The sequence below is a fragment of the Rhinatrema bivittatum genome, chromosome 11 (assembly GCF_901001135.1).
Source record: "Rhinatrema bivittatum chromosome 11, aRhiBiv1.1, whole genome shotgun sequence".
Taxonomy (NCBI): Eukaryota; Metazoa; Chordata; class Amphibia; order Gymnophiona; family Rhinatrematidae; genus Rhinatrema; species Rhinatrema bivittatum.
Window position 1 is genome coordinate 74,349,022 of NC_042625.1, and position 21,279 is coordinate 74,370,300.

At 45.1% G+C, this 21,279-nt stretch overlaps 1 protein-coding gene across 2 annotated transcripts in view; it reads left to right on the forward strand.

The window, feature by feature from the left end:
- Nucleotides 1-249: 249 nt before the first annotated feature.
- Nucleotides 250-21,279, forward strand: part of LOC115100533 (cytochrome P450 2F2-like) — a 43,843-nt gene continuing 22,813 nt past the window's right edge. The window contains exons 1-6 of one of the 2 annotated variants that reach the window (XM_029619040.1): nucleotides 250-490; nucleotides 688-893; nucleotides 8,683-8,845; nucleotides 13,344-13,493; nucleotides 16,223-16,383; nucleotides 19,476-19,652. In XM_029619040.1, coding sequence (XP_029474900.1) covers nucleotides 717-893; nucleotides 8,683-8,845; nucleotides 13,344-13,493; nucleotides 16,223-16,383; nucleotides 19,476-19,652 — 828 coding nt within the window. In that variant the 5' untranslated portion in view covers nucleotides 250-490; nucleotides 688-716. Of the gene's footprint in view, nucleotides 491-543; nucleotides 894-8,682; nucleotides 8,846-13,343; nucleotides 13,494-16,222; nucleotides 16,384-19,475; nucleotides 19,653-21,279 lie in introns of those variants that run through there. The other variant, XM_029619041.1, reaches the window with a different exon arrangement.

Here is a 21,279-nt window from a genome sequence, read left to right on the forward strand (position 1 = left end):
CCTCCGATTTGCTGATTACATCAACACCTAAGGTTAATTCTTGAAGAAGAATGAACAGGCCAAGAAGATGATGGATGACATTCTCTACCCTGTTCTGAAAAAGATCCGTCCCAAGCAGGCGCTTTCCTTTGCTGTCCAATACCTTTTTCTAGTCAAACTATTCGGTGAAGGAAAGCAAAGGATAAAAGGAGGACTGATGTTGGTACGAGTCCCATCTATGCTCTGAGCGTGACGCAGTATAAAGGGATTTACTTTTATTAGGGTTAATCTGCAGGAGAACAGGTTGTAACAGCATTCCCGTTCCGCATCCTGAGTTCCTTTAAATCGAGATGACTCACAAAGAGTTTGCAGATAATCCCGTAACCTGAGGTGACAAAGATCTGCTGCACAGTCTATAAGGGGAAGCACAGGAGAGCTCGCAGGGAGTATCAGTCACTCATCCCAGTGTCTACAGATCCCAAAGACGCAGGGCATAAGGAGAGAGTTCCAGGTGACCAAGCATCTGCACTTCAGGGTTCAGGAGAGGTCTCCTAAAGTCAGAGCAGCCGAGGACAAGCTGTGGTCTGGTTTTCCCTGGTGGGAAAGAGCCATACAAAGCCTCATCAGCAAAACTGTAACTTATTAACTCTGTGTCTTATTTTGCATGGTGCTGCCTGTGCTAATATCACCTTACATATAACGTTGCAGGGTCGAGAGGTGCCCGACCACTTCCCGCGATGGATTTCGGCATAGCGGTGGCCACTATATTGGCTTTCTGCCTCACCTATGTGATCTTAAAGAGTGGAAAGATGTGGCGACGGGCTCACAGCCTTCCCCCGGGACCCACTCCTCTGCCATTTATTGGCAACCTGCACCAAGTGAGACCATGGGACATAATAAAATGCCTGATGAAGGTAAGTGAAAATTATTTTCTGGGGAAGTTTTTGCACCGTCTGCTGAGCTGCGACGTCCGCAGCTTCTCACCCTCGCACTTCGCACACATTATTCAAAGAGAAAATGCACGCATGCTTTTCCTTTCAAAACTGCCTATGGAAAAAGTACCCACAGGCGCTTGCACCCCCTTTTTCTGCTAAGGCTTAATTCCCAACTAAGACTATGTGTGTTCTGTTTGAAAGCAGAAAATTGCATGCGTTGTTGCCATTCCCGGGCTCCTGAGAACGCTTCCACTACATGCAGGAGAACATCTGCTTTTATCCGCACACACGAGGGTCGTTTGCAAAGAGTCTTTCCGGTTATTGCACCATGACTACGGAATAGCTTCCCAGAGGAACTCTGGTTACCATCAGGTTGCCTTTGATTGAGGAAGGACACAAGAACTTGGCTCTTCATGGAAGCCTCCCTTTAAGGGGTATTTCCCCCCCTCACTGCTTGGGTTAAGTTAGCCCCGTAATGGGCTATAGGGGAAGGAGGTGATATCTGGCAAGACAGGACAAGGGGGTAGCTTTAGACTATGAGAGCACGAGGACGTATTTGACCTCTGAGAGGGATAAATAGATCGGAGGAGAAGGAAATGGGACCCTGTGGGTGTTAAATAGTTTTGATGGGATTTACATTATTTTATTGTATTATACAATATTATTTTAGATGTTGTAACAGGAATACTATATATTATGCACTTTGTTAATTCATGCAATTCTTAGGCTCTCTCGCTTTCTTTAAATCTATTTCCAAGAGTAGAACAGCAGGCTTTAAAAATTACCCTCGCTGGGGGTCTATTTCAAGGCTATTTACATAATTAAACCTAGTTTGTGCATGTAAATTATTATACTATAATAGCCCAGGGCTGAGTGCTTGTACGCCTGTACAGATTTCTTGAGTATTTCTTTTGTAATATTAATGCTCTCCATCTGTTTTTGAACTGCTAACTTCTTTCTACATCTTTTGAGCTTTCAGCTCAGTCAGAACTGGGCCCCTACTAGGGTTATGATACAATGAACCTTCATGTGCAGCTACCTAGGGTGTTTCCCCCATTTTAATCTGCCCCTCCCATCTAGCCCAGCTATGGCTGCAACAGTCGCCTGGCTGGGAAGCATGTGATGCTGCTCCTTCCAGGACCTGGCACAAGAAGCCCAGTAGGTGTCGCCATTGAGTACTGGCTGATACTCTTTCCATTCCCCTTGCAGGGCTGTGAGTACTGCCTAGCATTGCAGAAATAGGGAGGGAGAGGCTGACGACCTAGTCTACTTGGGACTAAATCACCTGCCTAAGAATGAAGTCATGTAGTAAAGGAGCAATCCAATTACCTAGAGGGCAGTTCTTCGGCAGAGAGTAAGGACAGCAGCAATTTCTTAGATAAAATTGATGTTTGGTAAAGGGTTGTATTCAATCAGCTTCTTCAATGCCTGGCTGAAGAACTGGTGTACTCCACGGCTTGTCTCCTTACTGGCACCTCCATTTCAGATCACATCACTCCTGTTTAATTCTCTCTATATTGGTTTCCCATCAGTTACCGAGTACAATATAAACTGGCAGCCATCATACACAACCTACTGAGTCTCTTCTCCCTGCTACCTTGAAAATTTACACGCCTACATGGACTCTTCTATCCTTTAATCAGGGTCTCCTGGACACTCCCTCGCATAAATATATGCCCATCTTGATGAGACTCACGAGTGCACTTTTTCGGCTCTTGGCCCTACCTGCTGGAACTCTCCATCAGCTGAGCTAAGAACTATAAAGGATTCAAAACCGTTCATCTCTTTCAGCTTGCTTATAAATACCTAATTTGAGCCTTGCTGTTTTTGTTGATTTTATTTGTTATTATATATGTTTTATTGACTGGGAGTGTTCTTTTGTAACCTGCCCTAAATCATGGAAGGGGGCAGGTAAGAAATATTTTAAATAAAATAAATAAAAGAGCAGAGTTTGAGTACATTGGGCACTGGGGAGAGACATGGAAGAATATTATATTATAGAGATGGCCACATTAATATGTGAGGGGAAACCGGATCCTGCATGAATACTTCCAAACATGTTGCGGTCCTGCCCACGAGGAGCGCGGGCAGGCTCTCCTACCTCACGCGGCCAGTCGGGCCATTGACGCTGCTGCCTCCGCGGCAGTCTTGCCGCTGTGGCCGGGCTCCTCCCCGGCTACCTTTTGCTCTGCGCAGCGGGGCCGACCCGCCGCGAGCTCTCCCTCGCGGTCGGGACCCCCTCTGCCGCTCCTGTGCCTTCCGACGTGCTGCAGCCGATGCCGGGATCTTCAGCCGGTAGGGAGGTCATCCCTGCCGGTGCCTGCTACAGTCCGGGTCCTCGCCCGGCAGGGAAGCCGACCCTGCCGGTGCCTGCAGCCTTCTACAGCCCTCTTACTCTTCCTGCTTCTGTCTTCGCGGCTGGGAACCGATCCAGCGACCTGCCTATCACCCAGTTTCAGTCCAGGGCTGGGTGATAGGCAGACTGGACAGACTGCCTGCTTCTCCTTGGGCCTTCTACGTGGCTGGGAATGCCACCGACGATCCTGTCTCTCTTCTCCAGCCTCCTTAGGCGTGGGTGTGCGTCTCTCTCCTGTTTTTCAAGGGCCAGCCAGGTGTGGCCCCCTGCTGACCCCTCCCTGGGCGTTGTCCTCTTCAGCCCTACAAAAGGGCTCAGCGTCCATTCCAGCTTTGCCTTCGCAAGGAGTTGGTCACTCCTGGGATCCTGCTGTCCTTCGCTCCAGGAGTCGTCCTTGTTCCAGCACTTCTTCAAGGTCCTGTGTTTCCTGTTCTTCGTTGGAGCTCTATGTCCTGTCCAGATGTCCGCCTGCTGTTCCTGTAAGCTATGTTCCAGTCCAGATGTCCGCCTGTTGTTCATGTTCCAAGTCTAAGGTCTGTCTCCTGATCCAGTATCCGTGTTCCAGTCCAGATGTTGTTTCTCCTGATCCTGATGTCTGTGATCCTGTCCAGTTGTCCTGAACCCCTGGCGAGCCATGTCGTGGTCCGCGACCAGCCCCACGGGTGGGCTGAGTAGGGCGCTTCATGATGCAAGCCTTGTACCGCGTTCCTGAGTCTTCTGAAAGCCTTATACCTCGTTCCTGAGTCTTCTGAAAGCCTTGTACCTTGTTCTAGAGTCTTCTGGAAACCTTGTACCCCGCGGCAAGCCATGTCATGGTCTGCGACCAGCCCCATGGGCGGGCTGAGTAGGGCGCATCATGATGCAAGCCTTTTACCTCATTCCTGAGTCTTCTGAAAGCCTTGTACGTCATTCCAGAGTCTTCTGAAAGCCTTGTACCCCGCGGCAAGCCATGTCATGGTCCGTGACCAGCCCCACGGGTGGGCTGAGTAGGGTGCTTCATGATGCAAGCCTTGTACCTCGCTCCTGAGTCTTCTGAAAGCCTAGTACCTCGAACCTTCCTGCGCTGGTCCCGCTCCCGCGGATGTAGGACAGGGTAGTCCGTGACCAGACCAGTAGTACTGGCTGAGTAGGGCTCCCTGAGGGATCGCGCCACTGTCTGAATACCCGAGTCTCGTCTGTGCATCCAAGTACCTCGTTCCTGAGTCTACGTCTGTGCCTGAGTCTACATCTGTGCATCCAAGTACTCGTTCCTGAAGTCTCGTCTGTGCATCCAAGTACTCGTTCCTGAAGTCTCGTCTGTGCATCCAAGTACCCTCTTTCCTGAAGTCTCATCTGTGCATCCAATTACCTTGTCCTTGAAGTCTCGTCTGAATCTCCATGTTCCAGTCTTCGCTGCCCTGGTCTCCATCCGGCCTGCCGCTTCTTGCCGTACCCTGCGGCAGGTCCGAAAGGGCTTGGAACAGTCGGAGGACTGTTCATATGACCACCATTGCGTTGTTGGTCTTCCGAAGCATGCAGGTCCGGAGGAGGGTCAGTATCTCCAGCCTCGCTCCTGTCCAGCCCATGCTCGGGCATGCCTCGCCTACCATGGCTCCTCTTCAGTCTGCCCAGCAAGCTTCTTATGGTAGTAACTGGTATGCTGTGTGGGTTACCCCCATGTTTCCCTTAAGGGTAGCAACTGCCACTCCATGTAGTTAGACCCAAGACATATGATAACCGATAAAAATGTACTGTTAGCTATATTTTTACTGGATGATGAGCCGCCTTGAAAATTCAGACAGAGCTGCTTGATGTGTTTTGCTTATGGACTTGGCCATAGAAGCAATCCTGTGCTCTTTCCCCTATGTCTGCGTATCATTTCCTGAGACCATAAAAGTCAGGGTCTGTGTGAGCGATGTTGCAGTTGCGTGAAAAGCATCAAGGCTTGTTGGTTAAGGATAGCAATCCAATGCCTTCTGTTGAGGGTAGTAAGTGCTGCTCCATGCAGGTTACCCTCATGCTTATCAGTTCCCCAGACCGTAAAATTCGGGGCCCTTATTGGTTGTGGTCTAAATCCAATTCCCCTTTTCCGCCTGCCACTGAAACAGAGAGCAATGTTGCAGTTGCATCAAAAGCATCAAGGCTTATTGGTTAAAGGAAGTAACTGCTGCACCAGCAAGTTACCCCCATGCACAATTTTCTTCAGCTCTGTCCTCTAACCTTTAGGGATCCACATGCCCCTTTAAATTCTTTCACTATTTTCATCTTCACCACCTCCTCCAGAAGGGCATTCCAGGCATCTGCAACCCTCTCCGTGAAGAAATATTTCCTTGCGTTGGTTCTGAGTCATCCCCCCTGGAGTTTCATTTCGTGACCCCCTAGTTCTACTGATTTCTTTCCAAAGGAAAAGGTTCGAAGTTCGTGCATCATTGAAACCTTTTAAGTATTTGAAGTTCTGTATCCTATCTCCCTGCACCTTCCAATGCATCTTCCAGGGTATCCACATTCAAATCCTTCAGCCTTTTATCATAAATCTTCCGATACTGACCCCACAACATTTTGGTCACCCTTCTCTGGACCTCCTCCATCCTGTCTCTATCCTTGCTGAGGTACGGGCTCCAGAACTGAACACAGTACTCCAGGTGAGGCCTCACCAAGGACATTGGCAGGGGTTTAAAGCAGATGATGGGGGAAGCAGATTGAATCAGGTTGCCATATCCCTCGTTCCTCACAACAAGCAAACAAGGGACAGAGCACAAACACAAGGATAAGTAACGCACAATACTACCAGTAAGCAAGCAGATCTGGAAATCTGCACTGCTGCTCTCCATGCCGTCTCTGCTCTGTGGTCAAGCACTGTTGGGCCGATGCAATATCTGCGCGCGTTAAAGAGGCGCTCATGATTGAGCGCCGATCCACCTCTCCGGGGCACCCAGTGCTACATGCAAATGGGCTGCCGCAGTAAAAAGGAGGTGCTAGGGGAAAATGTGTGCCCCTTATGCCTCCTTGGCAGCGGGCTCCCGGGAGAGGAGGCTGTCGGCCATTTAGGAAACTGGACGCTCAGTTTTAGTGTGTCCATTTTCCTAATCTGTGCACAGCCATGAAACATTTCTAGACTTTTTTCCCTCCAACTTAATATCGTCACGATACTTTCTGCTTTTCTGTATACTTTTTGGGCTCCTCAACACCAGCTCCAGAGCTGGTATTAATTTTTGAGAGTAAAAATATGTGCCAGAGGCAGTCATTTTTTTTTTCCTGGAGGGGGAATTGATAATAGCCTCATCAGCATGCATTTGCATGTGATGAGCGCCATTACCTTGCGTCGGGGGATATGGCCACATGTCCAGTTGCGGTGTAACCGTGTGCTGCAGCTGTTTCCTTGATTGCTCATCAAACAAAAAATGTCTTTAAGAGCTATAGCTGCTAAATCACAAATAAAGGTGGTAGAAGTAAGAGATGAAATGAGCTATTAATGCAAAATTCATCTCAGTACAGTTGTTCATAACTGGCTGTATATATTATGAGGCCATTTATAGGGATGTTACTGGCAGACACACTGTTACTTGTCTGGGGTCACCTGCCTGAGACCTGTGGCTGCTTATAAATTGCATAGCTCCTCTCTCTGTTACCCAGAGGAAGAGGTATTTTTCCCTCTTGATATTCAGAACCAGAAGGGGAGATACAAAGAATTAGAGGGAAAAATAAGGGCTATCAGAATCTACACAATTTCTGGTATGTGTGAGAGAATTCATTGCAGACGTGTGCAGTGGACCTCAGGTTAAAACCTGCATCTGAATTAAAATATTGAGACAGCACCTGGACAATGGAGGCCTTGAGTACAGTGCAAACTGCTGGGAACAAGTGAAGCCAGATCTTAATTGATAGAGGAACACCAAAATATCATAGTACTGTAATTAAGAAAAGGAAACAAATTATCCTACTTCCAGAGAGAGACAGAAGACCTACTCCCTCTGTGACACAAGACAGGGAATTATTATTTTGTTTTTTTTCACAAAGAGTATAACAGTTCAACTAGCTGGCCTAGACCACATGTATAGCAAGATCGTAGAACATTTTGTGGAAGATCACCGGGGCAGCACACACGCTATTCTTTTATCTAAAGGCAGGAACCCACTCTGGGATTCAGAAGCCCAAAGACCCTACAGAAGAATGCTTTATACAGGGCCTGCATTATGGAGGTGTACCCTCTGGTCACGAGAATCCTAGCTGTGCACGCCAGATACAGTTAAGGGGTGAAGAGAGCAACAGGGAGCCAACAGGGCAATCGGAAACAGCTTAAGTGCATTGACATTTCCAGCTAGACATCACTAAAGAGACGGTACAGAAAGATAGTGACGAAGATCACAAATAACCAAAAAAGAACTCAGGGACATTGTTCCTACATTTATAAGATGTCTTTAGCAAAGAGGGCACCGCACGGCGCACATAAAGAGAGCAGAAGTACAAAGAGTAGAGCCAGAGAGAGAGAGAGAAAGAAGGAGAAAAAATGTGTAGAGCAAAGACACATAAACAAGAAAGTGTTGCAATTTTGGATGCCCGATATATATATTTTAAAATTTCTCCTGAGCCTCTTGACTCACAGATTAACTTAACGCCAGCTTCGGGGCTGGAGTTAAATTTGTCGCGTTAAAGTGTGCATTGAGTGCCTGGATATTTTCTGCCTCGGTGGAGTAATAGCTAATAGCCTCATCTACTTGAAATGTACACGTGATAAGTGCTATTGGCTGCACATTTGTTTGGGTGCGAGGTTTAGATGCCCTAATCTCCTTATTGCACCAGGTGCTAGTCTACTCTTCCAAAGCGTGGGTCCAACCATGCATAAACCTGTGTGCTAGGCTGGGTGCACTTTATGGCCTCGGCCCACGAGAGCGGGAGAGTCACTCAGCACTAGAGGTGGGGGGATTAGATTTGCATTGTTGCGGCCCATACAGTATCTGTTCTATGTGTGTGTGTGTGTGTGAACATTGCGCTGCTACTGGCCATGTTGTACCTGTTCAGGGCTGGTACCAAGGATTTTAGTCACTCTAGATGAACCTTCAGCCTTGCATCCCGTCCCCACAATTAACTATCAGGCCCTTAGGCCATCCCCTCACTTGCAAGGTTTTGATAATTAAACTTAACAGTCATGATGATATCACCATCCTCCCCTCCCAGAATAATCCTGTAAAAACACATAATTTAGATATCATACTTTAAAATAATACACACACAAGGGGGCTCAATAAATAAAGCAAATTTAAATTTACCTAATTTAATTATCCTTCCTGGTGTACAAATAACTGAAATCATGCCACAGTGTCTGCTAAATGTATCCTCTCTGAATTTTTTGGGGAAGTTTGCAATTTGATTGGAATCCCTAATCAGCAGAGTACGGCCAGCCCTGCCTCATTAGCCTTCCTCATCTTTTCACAGCTCCACAAAAAGTACGGTTCTGTCTACACAGTGCATTTGGGCCAGGAACCTCACGTGGTGCTGTGCGGATACCAGGCAGTGAAGGAAGCCCTAATCGACAATTCAGAGATCTTCAGCGGAAGAGGATTCTATCCTGTGTTTCACAACTTTACTAAAGGCGATGGTATGTATATTTATTTAGCAAATACAAATCAGCAAAGCCAAGCAATAGCCTCCTCGTTAGGTAAATCCAGTTAACAGTCTTCCTTCTAGTGTGTAGAGGGAATGCTCCTCTATAATGCGCTTCTCCCCTGTCTAAGCCTCTGAATCTTTTATAAAAAAAGGAATGGTTTGAATGCAACACCCAGTATGGAAGTTCTCTTAACAGCTTCAGAAGCAAGGCAGTCTGTTATACTTTACGATCCAGTAACACTATGCCAGCCTTCAGGTTCTGATGAAAACCTTTTTCAAGATAGTTGGTAAATGCCTGAACTCGACTACATGCGTTGCGTCCCTTGTGTAATCCAGCTTGATGAACGCTGAGGATGGTCTACGTCTGGGGATATCTGCTGTAGAGCAAGGCACTCGAGGACCTTAAAACAGAATAGTCATTAGCTGGCTGCCAGCATGAGGTCTTTATCAACTTTTGGAAGTTTGCTGAGTTTGTTTCAACATATTCAAGTGCAAAATGCTGCTGGAATCTGGAATTTATTTATTTATTTATAGATTCTTTTATACCGCGGTACGTATAGACATACATCACCTCGGTTTACAGTGAAACAATATTACTTCATTCAGTAATACAGGGCTTTTCATCTTGTTACACTTGAGACAGGGAATGATCAATAAGAGCAGTAACTGAACAAAAACTAACACACAATACTTGAACCTTTAAAACAGAGCAGTGCTACCCGGTGACCTACAATACATTGAATATAGTGGGCTTTAAAGTATGGCTATTGCATATCTAAACAGCCAAGGAGTCAGAGCACTGGATTCATTTTACTTAATATCATACAGTGGTGCTCTCTTGGTAAAGGTTTTGTGAGAGCATCTGCTATCATGTCCTTTGTAGGGCAATATTGTAGGACTATATTAATCCTTGTTCCTTGAATATCTCAGAAAATATTTCACATCTATATGTTTGATTCTGGGGTTGACTTTTATTGGTTTGTGTGTGCACAACACAATCTTGGTTGGTTTCCAGAATCTGTGTAGGTTTGTTCAGATCTTGAGCCAGGTCTGTTAGCAACTGTTGCAACCAGATTATCTCAACTAGAACATAAAATTATAAGATTTACTGTACTGGGTCAGACCAAAGGTTCATCAGTCCCAGGATCCTGCTTCCAACAGTGGCCAATCTAAACCACAGGTACCTGGCAGCATCCCAAAACTCCTCTCTCTCTTCCACATACACACACATGTGCAGTCTCTCACGCACACTTGCTCACTCCTCATCTCAATCCCGATTAGGCACAGCAACCTCCTCTTCCTCCGGCCCTTCCTCTGGCCCTTCCTCCGACCAATGCTCCCTCTTCTTTCTCCGTGGGCCCACGATACCCCTGTTTCATTTTTCTGGAGCTGTCCTGATGCTACCGCTCTTTCTGTGTAGGCTCAGAGAGGTCAATGCTGCTGTTTCTTGTTCCCCTGCCAGAGGGCTGCTGCTACTCTTCTTCCTTCTGAGTTCTCAGGTACGACAATACTCAAGGTGCAATTGCATGGAGCGATGCAGAGGCATTATGATATTCTCAGTTTTATTCTCCATTCCTTTCCTAATAATTCCTAGCATTCTATTTACTTTCTTGGCTGCCGTCACACACTGAGCAGAGGATTTTAACACATTATCTACAATGTTGCCTAGGTCCTATTCCTGAGTGGTGATTCCCAATGTGGAACCTTGCATTGGGTAGCTATAAGTTGGATTACTCTTCCTTACATGTATCGCTTTGTACTTGTCCATATTAAATGTCATCTGCCTTTTGGATGCCCAGTCTTGCAAGGTGCTCTTGCAATTTCTCACAATCCTTTTGTGCTTTAACAATTTTGAATAATTTTGTGTCATCTGCAAATTTGATCACCTCATTTCTTGTTCCCATTTCCAGGTTGTTTATAAACATATTAAAAAGCAGAGGTCCCAGAACAGATCTCTGGGGCACTCTGCTATTCGCTTTTTCCATTGGGAAAATTTACCATTTAGCGCTATTCTTCTTCTTTTTTTTTTTGTATCTTTTAACCAGTTGGCATTCCACAATAGGACACTGCCACCTATCCCATGACTTTTTAATTTCCTCAAGAATCTCTTATAAGATACTATGTCCAGGGCCAGAGGAACCACTAGGCAAGCTAGGCCTATGCGTAGGGCGCCGAGTGGTAGGGGGTGCCGTGGTAGGTGGCAGAATTTTGAAAGGGCAGAAAGTGCCAACCAATGGCACCAGTAGCCCCTGTCACATGGTAGAGGCTGAAGGTCACCGGCGCCATTTTGATTAGTGGCAGCCGAGGCCCCGGGAGCGGCAGATCGCTCCCGGGCCCCCACTGGACCACCAGATGAGTTTTCTTTTGGGGGGGGTTGGGAGGGTGGGGGCTGCGACCGGGCGGCACGACGGGGGGGGGGGGGGGGGGCGGCGCAAGGCTGAAATTGCCTAGGGCGCCCAATCCCCTTGCACTGGCCCTGACTTTGTCACTTTCTGAAAAACTAGATGCAGTACATCAACTGGGTCACCTTTATCCAGATGTTTCCTTCAAAAAAATGTAGCAGATTGTTGTGGCAAGATTTTCTTTGACTAAATCCATGTTGGCTTTGTCCCATTAAACAATGACTTGCTATTTTTTCAGTAATTTTGTTCTTGACCTTTATCCACATGTTTGTTCATGATTTCAAAAAATGTAGCAAATTGTTGAGGCAAGATTTTCTTTGACTAAATCCATGTTGGCTTTTTCCTATTAAACAATGACTTGCTATTTTTTTCAGTAATTTTGTTTTTGACCTTTATCCACATGTTTATTCATGCCTTGAAAAAATAGAGCAGATTAGTGAGGCAAGATTTCCCTTGACTAAATCAATGTTGGCTTTATCCCATTAAACAATGACTAATGGGAGGCCAAAATTCAGCTCTACTTAGCTGGATAAGTAGATTGCTGGATATTTAATGGGCAGGCAATGGGCGGATCTGGGAGGAGCTACATTATCCATCTATCATAGCCAGATAAGAGCCGATATTCGGACTTATCCACTGCAGTAGAGGGATAAATTACACCTGCTCAATAGCAGGTCTCTCAGTAGCTGGTCTAATCTTAGCCAGATATGAGTTATCCGCTAAGTGATTTATAAGGATATACTCCTGGGGGAATTCTGTGCAAAAAAATTAAAAATTTTGCGCACAAAAACTTAAAATTCTACAAAATTCTGCAAACTTTATATGGTCAAAATAACACAGTTTACATGAGTTTTTAAATAATGACATTTTAAATTAATACAGAAAAAATTATTATTTAAAGTTTGCAGAATTTTAAATATTTTGAGCAGAATTTCCCTAGAAATTCACTGTAAGAGTGTCCCTTCTACTCACTCTCTCTACTCCCCTGGCCACTTTGCCCTCTCAGTCCCCAACTCCTCCACCTGCCAGTATCTTTCCCCTCCACCTCTAGGCTCATTATCAATACAAATACAAGATATATAAAAAAGAAAAGGAAATGAACATCAGGAGGTGAGGGGAAATAGTGAGATGTGTGACTGAGAGGAACCCAATCAGGAGACCACGCCCCCCCCCGACGTCACTGAGAGCTCCGTCGGCAGTTGAAAAGCACCTCACCACCAGGCGCCGTGCGCCTTGCGTCGCGCGCTGAAGGGGCTTCATTTGTGCTTCATTTAAAATTCTTTCATTTATTTATTTTTTCTGTTAATTAACCTTTTTTCCAAGTTCTTACCTTATGGCTTGTTAACAATTTTTGTTATAAATGTTCATTGTATTTGATTATGGAAATATATTTCCTGCTTTTCTGTTTTAATGTAAACCGGTATGATTTGCATTTGATGTAAGAATGTCGGTATATAAAAGTTAAGAATAAATAAATAAATATTGAACCAGGAATTAAGATTTAGGGATGTGAAGGGCCTTGAAAGAGATCTTTCTTTCCCTCTGTGCTGGAAACCTGGGATAACATCTTGTTGCATAATAAAATTGTTGCATTCAAAACTGGGATTTGAGATATGGCCTCTGGAACTACTCTCTTGGTTCAACCTTGGCAAGGGTTACATGTGGGTAAAAGCATCAGAAAATTGTCTTCAATCAAAGTGGCTAAAACATTCCACAATTTGCATACTTTAGCCATATGTAGAAGAGGTGTTCCCCAGGGAAGCAGGAAAATATCATGTAAAACCTCAAGAAATCCCAGCAGAATAAGCAGGTACAAATATCCATGGGTACTTTCTATCCAAGGCAAATTCCAGAATGAAAGAATGGTCATACGTTTACTATGCAAATTGGTGCAAATTCCACAGGTAGCAAGTAACCGTGGACTTTGAACCCAATGTGAACAGCGTGAGATCTACACTATCTGTCTTTAGGTGTGTGTTAGACTGGCGTAAGATGAAGGGACCAGCTTCCTTCACTTTCAAAACCGTGTACTGTGGGGGGGGGGATGAGCTTAGAAGATGGTTTTCAAGCCCTACACTTCCCTTTCAGGTATCGCCTTCAGCAATGGAGAAAAGTGGAAGATGCTTCGCGGGTTTGCTATCCACATCCTGAGAGATTTCGGGATGGGGAAGAGGAGCATTGAGGAGCGGATCCAGGAGGAGGCCCAGTATTTAGTCGAGGAGTTTAGAAAAACAAACAGTGGGTATATTGAGTCTTCTCCTGCTCCAAGAGTCCCACAGCCACTGTGAACTTGTTTAGTGCTCCTTATGTGATGCAATCTTACCATTTCAATTGAAATGTTTAACTTGCACAAGACACAAATTATTGCCTCACTCCCCTGAACGCAAGAAGGGATTCTCTTGATGGGAAGGGTAATTTTCAAAGCTTTTTCTATTGCTAAACACTGTTACTCCTTCAGTGTAACCCAACACAGCTGAAAAGGGATGTGGCAAGATTGGAGAAGGAAGAGCATACATGGGATTCTCATTCTGAAATCTCCATTCATGTTTTCCTACAGGTACATTTGCACCTGCTTGGGTTCGTGCCGAGAATGGAGCTCTGTTGCCATGGCAGGTCCAATTTTTCAATGGGAAATCCCATGCAGGGTTTCTGAAAATTAACCTGCTAATGACCTGCCATTCATATTAGTGTAGTTGCTCATTTTTCTCTCCTAGACATTCTTGGTGTCCTGTTGCCCCCTCCCCCACTATTGGACATTTGGTGGTCTGTATTCAATAGCATTTAGCCGGCTAACTCAGAAGCTAAGTTAGGTGGCTAGAATTTAGCTGGTTAAGTTAGGGGGCATTCCGGGGGCATAACTGAGAGGAGTTGAGTTATCTGGCTAAGTTAACCAGCTAACTCTGATATTCAGAGGTAGGTGGATGACTTAGTCAGCTAAGTCTGTTCGGGCCAAAGAGTTAAAGTTAATCGACTAAGTTTAAGATAGCCAGATATATTCAGCAGTGCAGCTGCCCTATTGAATATACCTCCAAAATTAATCAGATAAATTTATCAGGCTAAATTTGCTATCTGAACTGTGTCTGAATATGGACCTCCTGATTCCCACCCACACCCTGCTGGACCTGAATCTCCTGCTGCCCCAAACTCTGAAAACTCCTGCCCTCATCCCTATGAACCTTTGAGTCCCCTGTTCTCCCTCTCCCCTGCAGCCCCTCTGAGTCAATTCCCACTTATCCACCCTGGCTTGGACCTGCAAACCTTTTCTTCCTGTTGCCCCTGCACAGACCTCAGCTCTCTGGTCCTAAATCTGCTCTTATCAGAAGTCAATGAGTGAGGAAACAGAGTCAGACCAGGCTTGGCATTTACAGATTCTCTGGGCTTTGATCCATGGGGCAGGGTCTGTGCATACACGACCTGACTTGACTCTGATCCTGCACGCATTGACGTCTGATAACACAGAGCCAGGGCTCTCAGGTCTGTAGAAACATGGCTGTGGGGAAAAAATTGCAAGCCTGGGTGAGAACTGTATTGGATTGGGTTGGGGGGGGGGGGGTGGAGGAGTGGAGGAGAAGGGGCGGCAAGATTAGATGTTTGCAGGGCAGACATGGGCAGGGAATTTGCTGTCTCCAAAATTGAAGTTGCTTTGTAATAATTTCCTATTTTGTGCATGCAAATTTTTAATCACATAAAAATGAAAGTACACCCATTAAACCTGGAGTTACATGCGTACTTTTATTTTTATGCACATAAAAAATGTGTAGACACAAAATATATAAAACAAAGTCACAAAATTATGCCGCAGCTAAATATAGCTGTCTAGTTTCTCGGTGGCTCTATTTCGCTGCTGAAATTCTGGGAGGTTGTGAATACTAACTTAACCAGCTAGTGCTAATTTGCAGCAATAAACTGGATGATTATCCCTGCGTGTGAATTTTTAGCCGAAACTAGCTGGCTACGTTATAGCTGAAACTTCGCGAAAACTAACTGGATGCAACAGGGTAGCCAACTAAAGTCAATAAGTTATCAAGACCTATGAATAGGTCTGGTTTTCAAGATATCCACAATGAATGTGCATGAGAGACTCAACTGCCTTCATTATGGGGCGGATTTTCAGAGCCCTGCTCGCGTAAATCCGCCCAAAACCGGGCGGATTTACGCGAGCAGGGCCCTGCGCGCCGGGAAGCCTATTTTACATAGGCCTCCCGGCGAGCGCAGAGCCCCGGGACTCGCGTAAGTCCCGGGGTTCTCCGAGGGGGGCGTGTCGGGGGCGGGCCCGGTCGTCGCGGCGTTTCGGGGGCGTGTCGGCAGCGTTTTGGGGGCGAGTACGGGGGCGTGGCTACGGCCCGGGGCGGTCCGGGGGCGTGGCCGCGCCCTCCGTACCCGCCCCCAGGTCGCGGCCCGGCGCGCAGGAGGCCCGCTCGCGCGCGGGGATTTACGCCTCCCGGAGGGAGGCGTAAATCCCCCGACAAAGGTAAGGGGGGGGGGTTTAGACAGGGCCGGGCGGGTGGGTTAGGTAGGGGAAGGGAGGGGAAGGTGAGGGGAGGGCAAAGGAAAGTTCCCTCCGAGGCCGCTCCGATTTTGGAGCGGCCTCGGAGGGAACGGGGGTAGGCTGCGCGGCTCGGCGCGCGCCGGCTATACAAAATCCATAGCCTTGCGCGCGCCGATCCAGGTTTTTAGCAGATACGCGCGGCTCCGCGCGTATCTACTAAAATCCAGCGTACTTTTGTTTGCGCCTGGAGCGCAAACAAAAGTAGGCTATTCGCGCGCCTTTTAAAATCCGCCCCTTTATGTAGATATATCTCATGCATATTCATTATGGATATTCTGAAAACTAGGTCTCTCTATGGTTCTTGAGGAACAGATTTGGTATAATCCTGGACTATAACATAGAAGACTAGAGTTAAACTGTGTGCCCTATTGAAAACTGGTCCCAAAGAGTAATAACTTTCTTGTTGATTATTTTTAAGTGTCTCCTTTCAGTCCGATTACCCCTCTGGGTCGTGCTGTCTCCAATGTCATCTGCTCCGTCGTCTTTGGGAACCGGTTTGACTACAAGGATAAGAACTTTACATTATTAGTCAGCAGTGTTCAAAATAATGTTAAACTTATGAGCAACATCTGGGGTGTGGTGAGTGATAAAAATTATTTGCTTCAAACAAAATGGTGAAAATCTGTCTCTTTGGTTGAAAGTTCATGAGGAGCTCTTTTAGGCAAAGTATCAGGAAAATGCTAGGTGAGTTGCAGGCCAGTTATATCTCCATATAGTGATTCAAGGCTATAGGTATCACACAAGGAAACTGGCTGCAAAAGTGATGTCAGTGATGGGTTCCGGCACACACCCTGCCCAGCTATGACATACAATACAGTACTGATGTAACATTCTTATTGTTATAGTTTAATTCTGCCCTATCTTCCATCTTCCATGTTTACGCTCCCTGTTTTAATGTAACTTTTCATTTCTACCTAGATGTTAATTGGTTTCCCCCTGTTCTATTGTAAACCGGTACGATAAGACCTGGTCTTGAGTATCGGTATAGTAAAAGAAGTTAAATAAATAAAATAAAATAAATTCTGACTCGATGCACCTGGAAAGTTTTTATGCTTTGGATGCATTTCAGGCTTGTGCAAGAGTGGTTTTGAGGAACATTCTGCATTAAAGCTATTATAAAATGTTGAATAGCATTGCACTTTCCAATTCAGAAAGGTGGGATTGCTGCTGTGGGTTATCAGATTATCAGAATGCAGAATTCGCTGGAGCACTTGGAATTAATTTTTAGGGATGTGCATTTGGATGACCCAAATGTGAAAATGGATCTGAATGAGTTGATTTTTGATTTGGCTAAAGTTATCCAAACTGAATGGACAAAGTTCTCCAAGAAAATGAAATCCTTTTTGGCTCATTTGGTTTAATATCTTTAAAGTCTATGGAGAAGCAAAGCCAGACAGTGATGGTTGGGGATGGGACATGTCCAACCATGTTTTAGCATGTTTTCAGCAAGCCTATCCCAATTAGCAGATGCATAGATTGATTTCATCTTTTTTTTTTGTGAAAGTGAAACGAAGAGCACTTTGAGCAGCCAGTGACCATTTTGTTCATTCATTTCTCTGTTAGATTTCAGAGAAAGAAGGCAGAAGTTTTGAAGGTCCTTGCTTCAAATTTCAAGAGTTAAAGAAAAGATTAGGAAACAGCTTTAGCTTCAGAGGAAAAATCAATGTGTGCTGTTATAGTTACTGTCCTAGCTTTACTGCTAGTAACAGGAGAAATTGTAATGTGTTTGTCAGAGGGTAACATGTTAACTGTATATCAGCAGGGTAAAACTACACTTCTGTTCTACATCAGGCAGGCAGCATATGTCAGTGTCTGAAAGAAGCTGAGAGAAAGAGAGAATTTTCTCTTGCAGCATGTGTAGAATGGCCAGCGACATGACTGTCAAAGGGTTGCAACTTGCTTTCTCTGTGAAAAAGAGCCAGTGACACTGTGATAGTGTACTAATTATTGTGTATGTGACTCTTGTACTGCATTCTCAGTGTACATACTGAGCAAGCATCAGCAGTTCATTGTGCTCTGTTTGTCTCCTCTGTCTCTGTGTGCTCACACTGGGGTGTACATTGATTATAACAATAAAAGCCCCTACGTTCACTCTGTGCCTTGGCCTTCATCACATTAGTCCTGCTGCCATACCCCTTACTTAATGTATTGGGGTCTTGATGTCACTTTTGGTGTTTTGGGATGCTGTTGCCTTTCCTGCTCATGCTTGCTAACAAGTTTCATGAATCTTGGATGGAAAACCTCAAAGTTAGAGTCAAAAATAGGATGCATTGCTTCTCACATTGACTGGAATGGAAATGAATGAAACAAATGAGCTTCTGACCTGAATCAAATGAATTGAAAATCCAAACCAAACTGAAAATATTTTCTTTGTGCAAACCTATCAATTTTAAGTAGCCACTACGTGGATAAGATAAGCAGCTAAATTGGCCAGCTAGCTTTAACAGCATTTTCAGCCAAATAAAATTGGATAGATTTTCAATTGAAATGTTTCCAAAATCTTGCTAGTTATTTCGAGGTCCATATTCAAAAGCCATTTAGATGAATAACAATGGATTTCCTGGATATATTTGGCTGTTATCTGGCTAAATTCTAGCTGGGTAACTAGATTCCCAGCTAGAATTTAGTCAGAGAAGAAGGGGGCATTCCGTGGGTAGGCAAGAGGAGGAGCGGGGTTAGCCACGTAAGTTAAGTGCCTAACAGATATTTGGAGTTAGACGCTTAACTTATGTGGCTAACTCTGTTCGGGCCTTAGGGCTGCCATAAAGTTCGCCGGGTAGACATACTGTGTGCCGCTGCATATACCCTGCTAGTTAGCTGGATATGTTTATCTGGCTAAGTAAGTAGCATGAGCTATACAGCGGCTGAAAATGGACCCCTTCATTTCTGCTATTGGTGCTTTAGTACATGAAGCACAGACAGGAGATACCATTCAGCATGAGCCTTAATGCCAGCAGCAGGACTGTCATATCCATCTTGCTGGCAATGAGGGACCCCTCCATCATTGTATATGCTAACAGTAGTGGGTAGGCAGGGGATCTCGAGGGGGTAATTGGGGTACCAGGCAGTGGATTGGAGTTTGGGAATGGGAGAGTTCTCAATTTCATGGGGTGCTGGGATAGAAGGAGTGGGGCTCAGGGGCACCAGTTCTTTACTATGATCGAGTGCTAGAAGGGAGGAGGAGAATGGGGATCAGGGCTGGTTCTTGGAAATTCACCCCAAAGACAGATTCAGCACCTGAGCTGAACACTGCATGGCATGGGCCAGGCCACCCTGGGTTGTCAGAAGTGCTGTAGGCTCTGGTTTATCTGCTTAGAAGTCTTTGTGGTGAAAACATCCATAGAAAAGCAAACAATTCATTGTTTTATCTAAGGAGCTGACAGACTGCCATCTCTTCAAAAGTGACAAATAAAAGTTGTATGCTGTCTAAGATCATTCAGATCTGTGCCCAGCACTTAAATGTTGATTCCCAGAAACCATCTCTGTTGTCAAACTGTTCCAGAAGGTGGCCTGTCTTTGAGGGTAAAGAGAGTAGGACCCTATCCTTGTGAGTGGGTGAAATCTATCAGCTCACATTACCTCTGGCATCACCTTTATTAGCATATTGACTTTTTTAATCACTGAAGATATTATTAGGACAAAAGTCACCCCAAACTTTTCTCTCTCTTCAGCTATACAACTATTACTCCGATCTCATGGATTATCTGCCGGGACCTCATAAAGAGATCTTCACAAACTTTGAGAACCTAAGAGACTTCATTGAAGAGAAGGTGAAGAAGAATCAGGAGTCGTTGGATCCCAACAACCCTCGGGACTATGTTGACTGCTTTCTTATCAAAATGGAGAAGGTACTGTAGCCGAGGCCCCTTCAGTTTAGTAGTATTTTATTGTTTGACAGAATAAAGAATTCCATGTCAATTAGATTACTCTGTTGGATTCATTTGGTATAAATTCTAGGGTGGGTAGATACTGACATAGCTAGGGTGTACTAGAAGATATTCCTATATGATAGTATAATGGCAGAGAAAGTCCAAACGGTCCATCCGGTCCGCCAAGCAATCTGCATATAGAAATAATTGCCGCTGCATGCAGGTTACCCCCATGCAGAAATGTCAAACCATCCCTTTTTTTTTTTTTTTAAGTCTTTAGGGATCCATGTTCTTTTGAATTCATTAACCGTTCTCGTCTTCACACTTCTTGTGGGAGGGCATTCCAGGCATCCTCTCTGTGAAGAAATATTTCCTGATATTGGTTCTTAGTCGCCCCCCCTGGAGTTTCATATTATGACCCCTAGTTCTATCCTTTCCAGAAGAAAAGGTTTGATGTTTGTGCATCGTCGATACCTGTCAGGTATCTGAAGGTCTGTATCAAATCTCCCCTGCACCTATTCTCCTCCAGGGTATACATATTTAGATCCTTCAGCCTCTCCTTGTACATTTTCTAAAACAGAGCCCACACTTGTTTGGTCACCTTCCTCTGGACAGTTTCCATCCTGTCTGCTCTTTTTGAGATACAATCTCCAGAACTGAACACAGTACTCCAGTGAGGACTCACCAAGGTTCTCTACATGGGCATTATCACGTCCCTTTTCCTGCTGGTTATACCTCTCTCTAAGTAGCACAGTATCTTTCTGGCTTTAGCTACAGCCTTGTCTCATTGCTTTGCTGCCTTCAGCTCGCCAGATGCAATCTTGCCAAGGGCCCTCTCCTGATCCAGGTATATTAGTTTTTCACCCCCCATCACCGGCAGCTCTTTTGGATTTCCGCACCCAAGTGCAAGACTCTGCACTTCTTGGCATTGAATCACAGCTGCTAAATCTTCAACCACTCTTCAATTTTTCGTAAATCAATTTTCATTCTCTGTACTCCTTCAGCTATGGCACTCTGTTGCAGATCTTAATATCATCCGCACAAGGGAAACTTTTCCTTCTAACGTCTCTGAAATGTTGCTCACAAAGATATTGAATAGAACTGGTCCCAAAACCGATACTTGAGGCACTCCACTGAACACCATTCTTTCATCAAAGTGGGTTTCATTTACCATTACATGCTGTCTCCTGTCAGTCAACCAGTTAGTAATCCACTCTACTACCTTGGTGCTCACACCCAAGCTTCTCATTTTATTCATGAGTCTCCTATACAGTACTGTATCTAAAGCTTTGCTGAAATCCAAGTAGATTATTTCGAATGCTCTTCCTTGATCCAGTTCTCTCGTCACCCAGTCAAAAAAGTCAATCAGATTTGTCTGGCAGGACCTTCCCTTGATGAATCCATTCTGCCTTGGGTCCATCAACTCACCAGATTTCAAATACTCTTCCATATAGTATCTGCGATTGTAACTTGAGGGAGAGATTGAGATGGAGCTACTGCCTTCTGATTAGCTGATACCCAAAATGTTGTTATCTTCAAGGCAGGAGCCTCTTATGGTTTGAGCTTTCTTAAAATCTAAATATTTCTGGTGGGAGGTTTTTCTTTT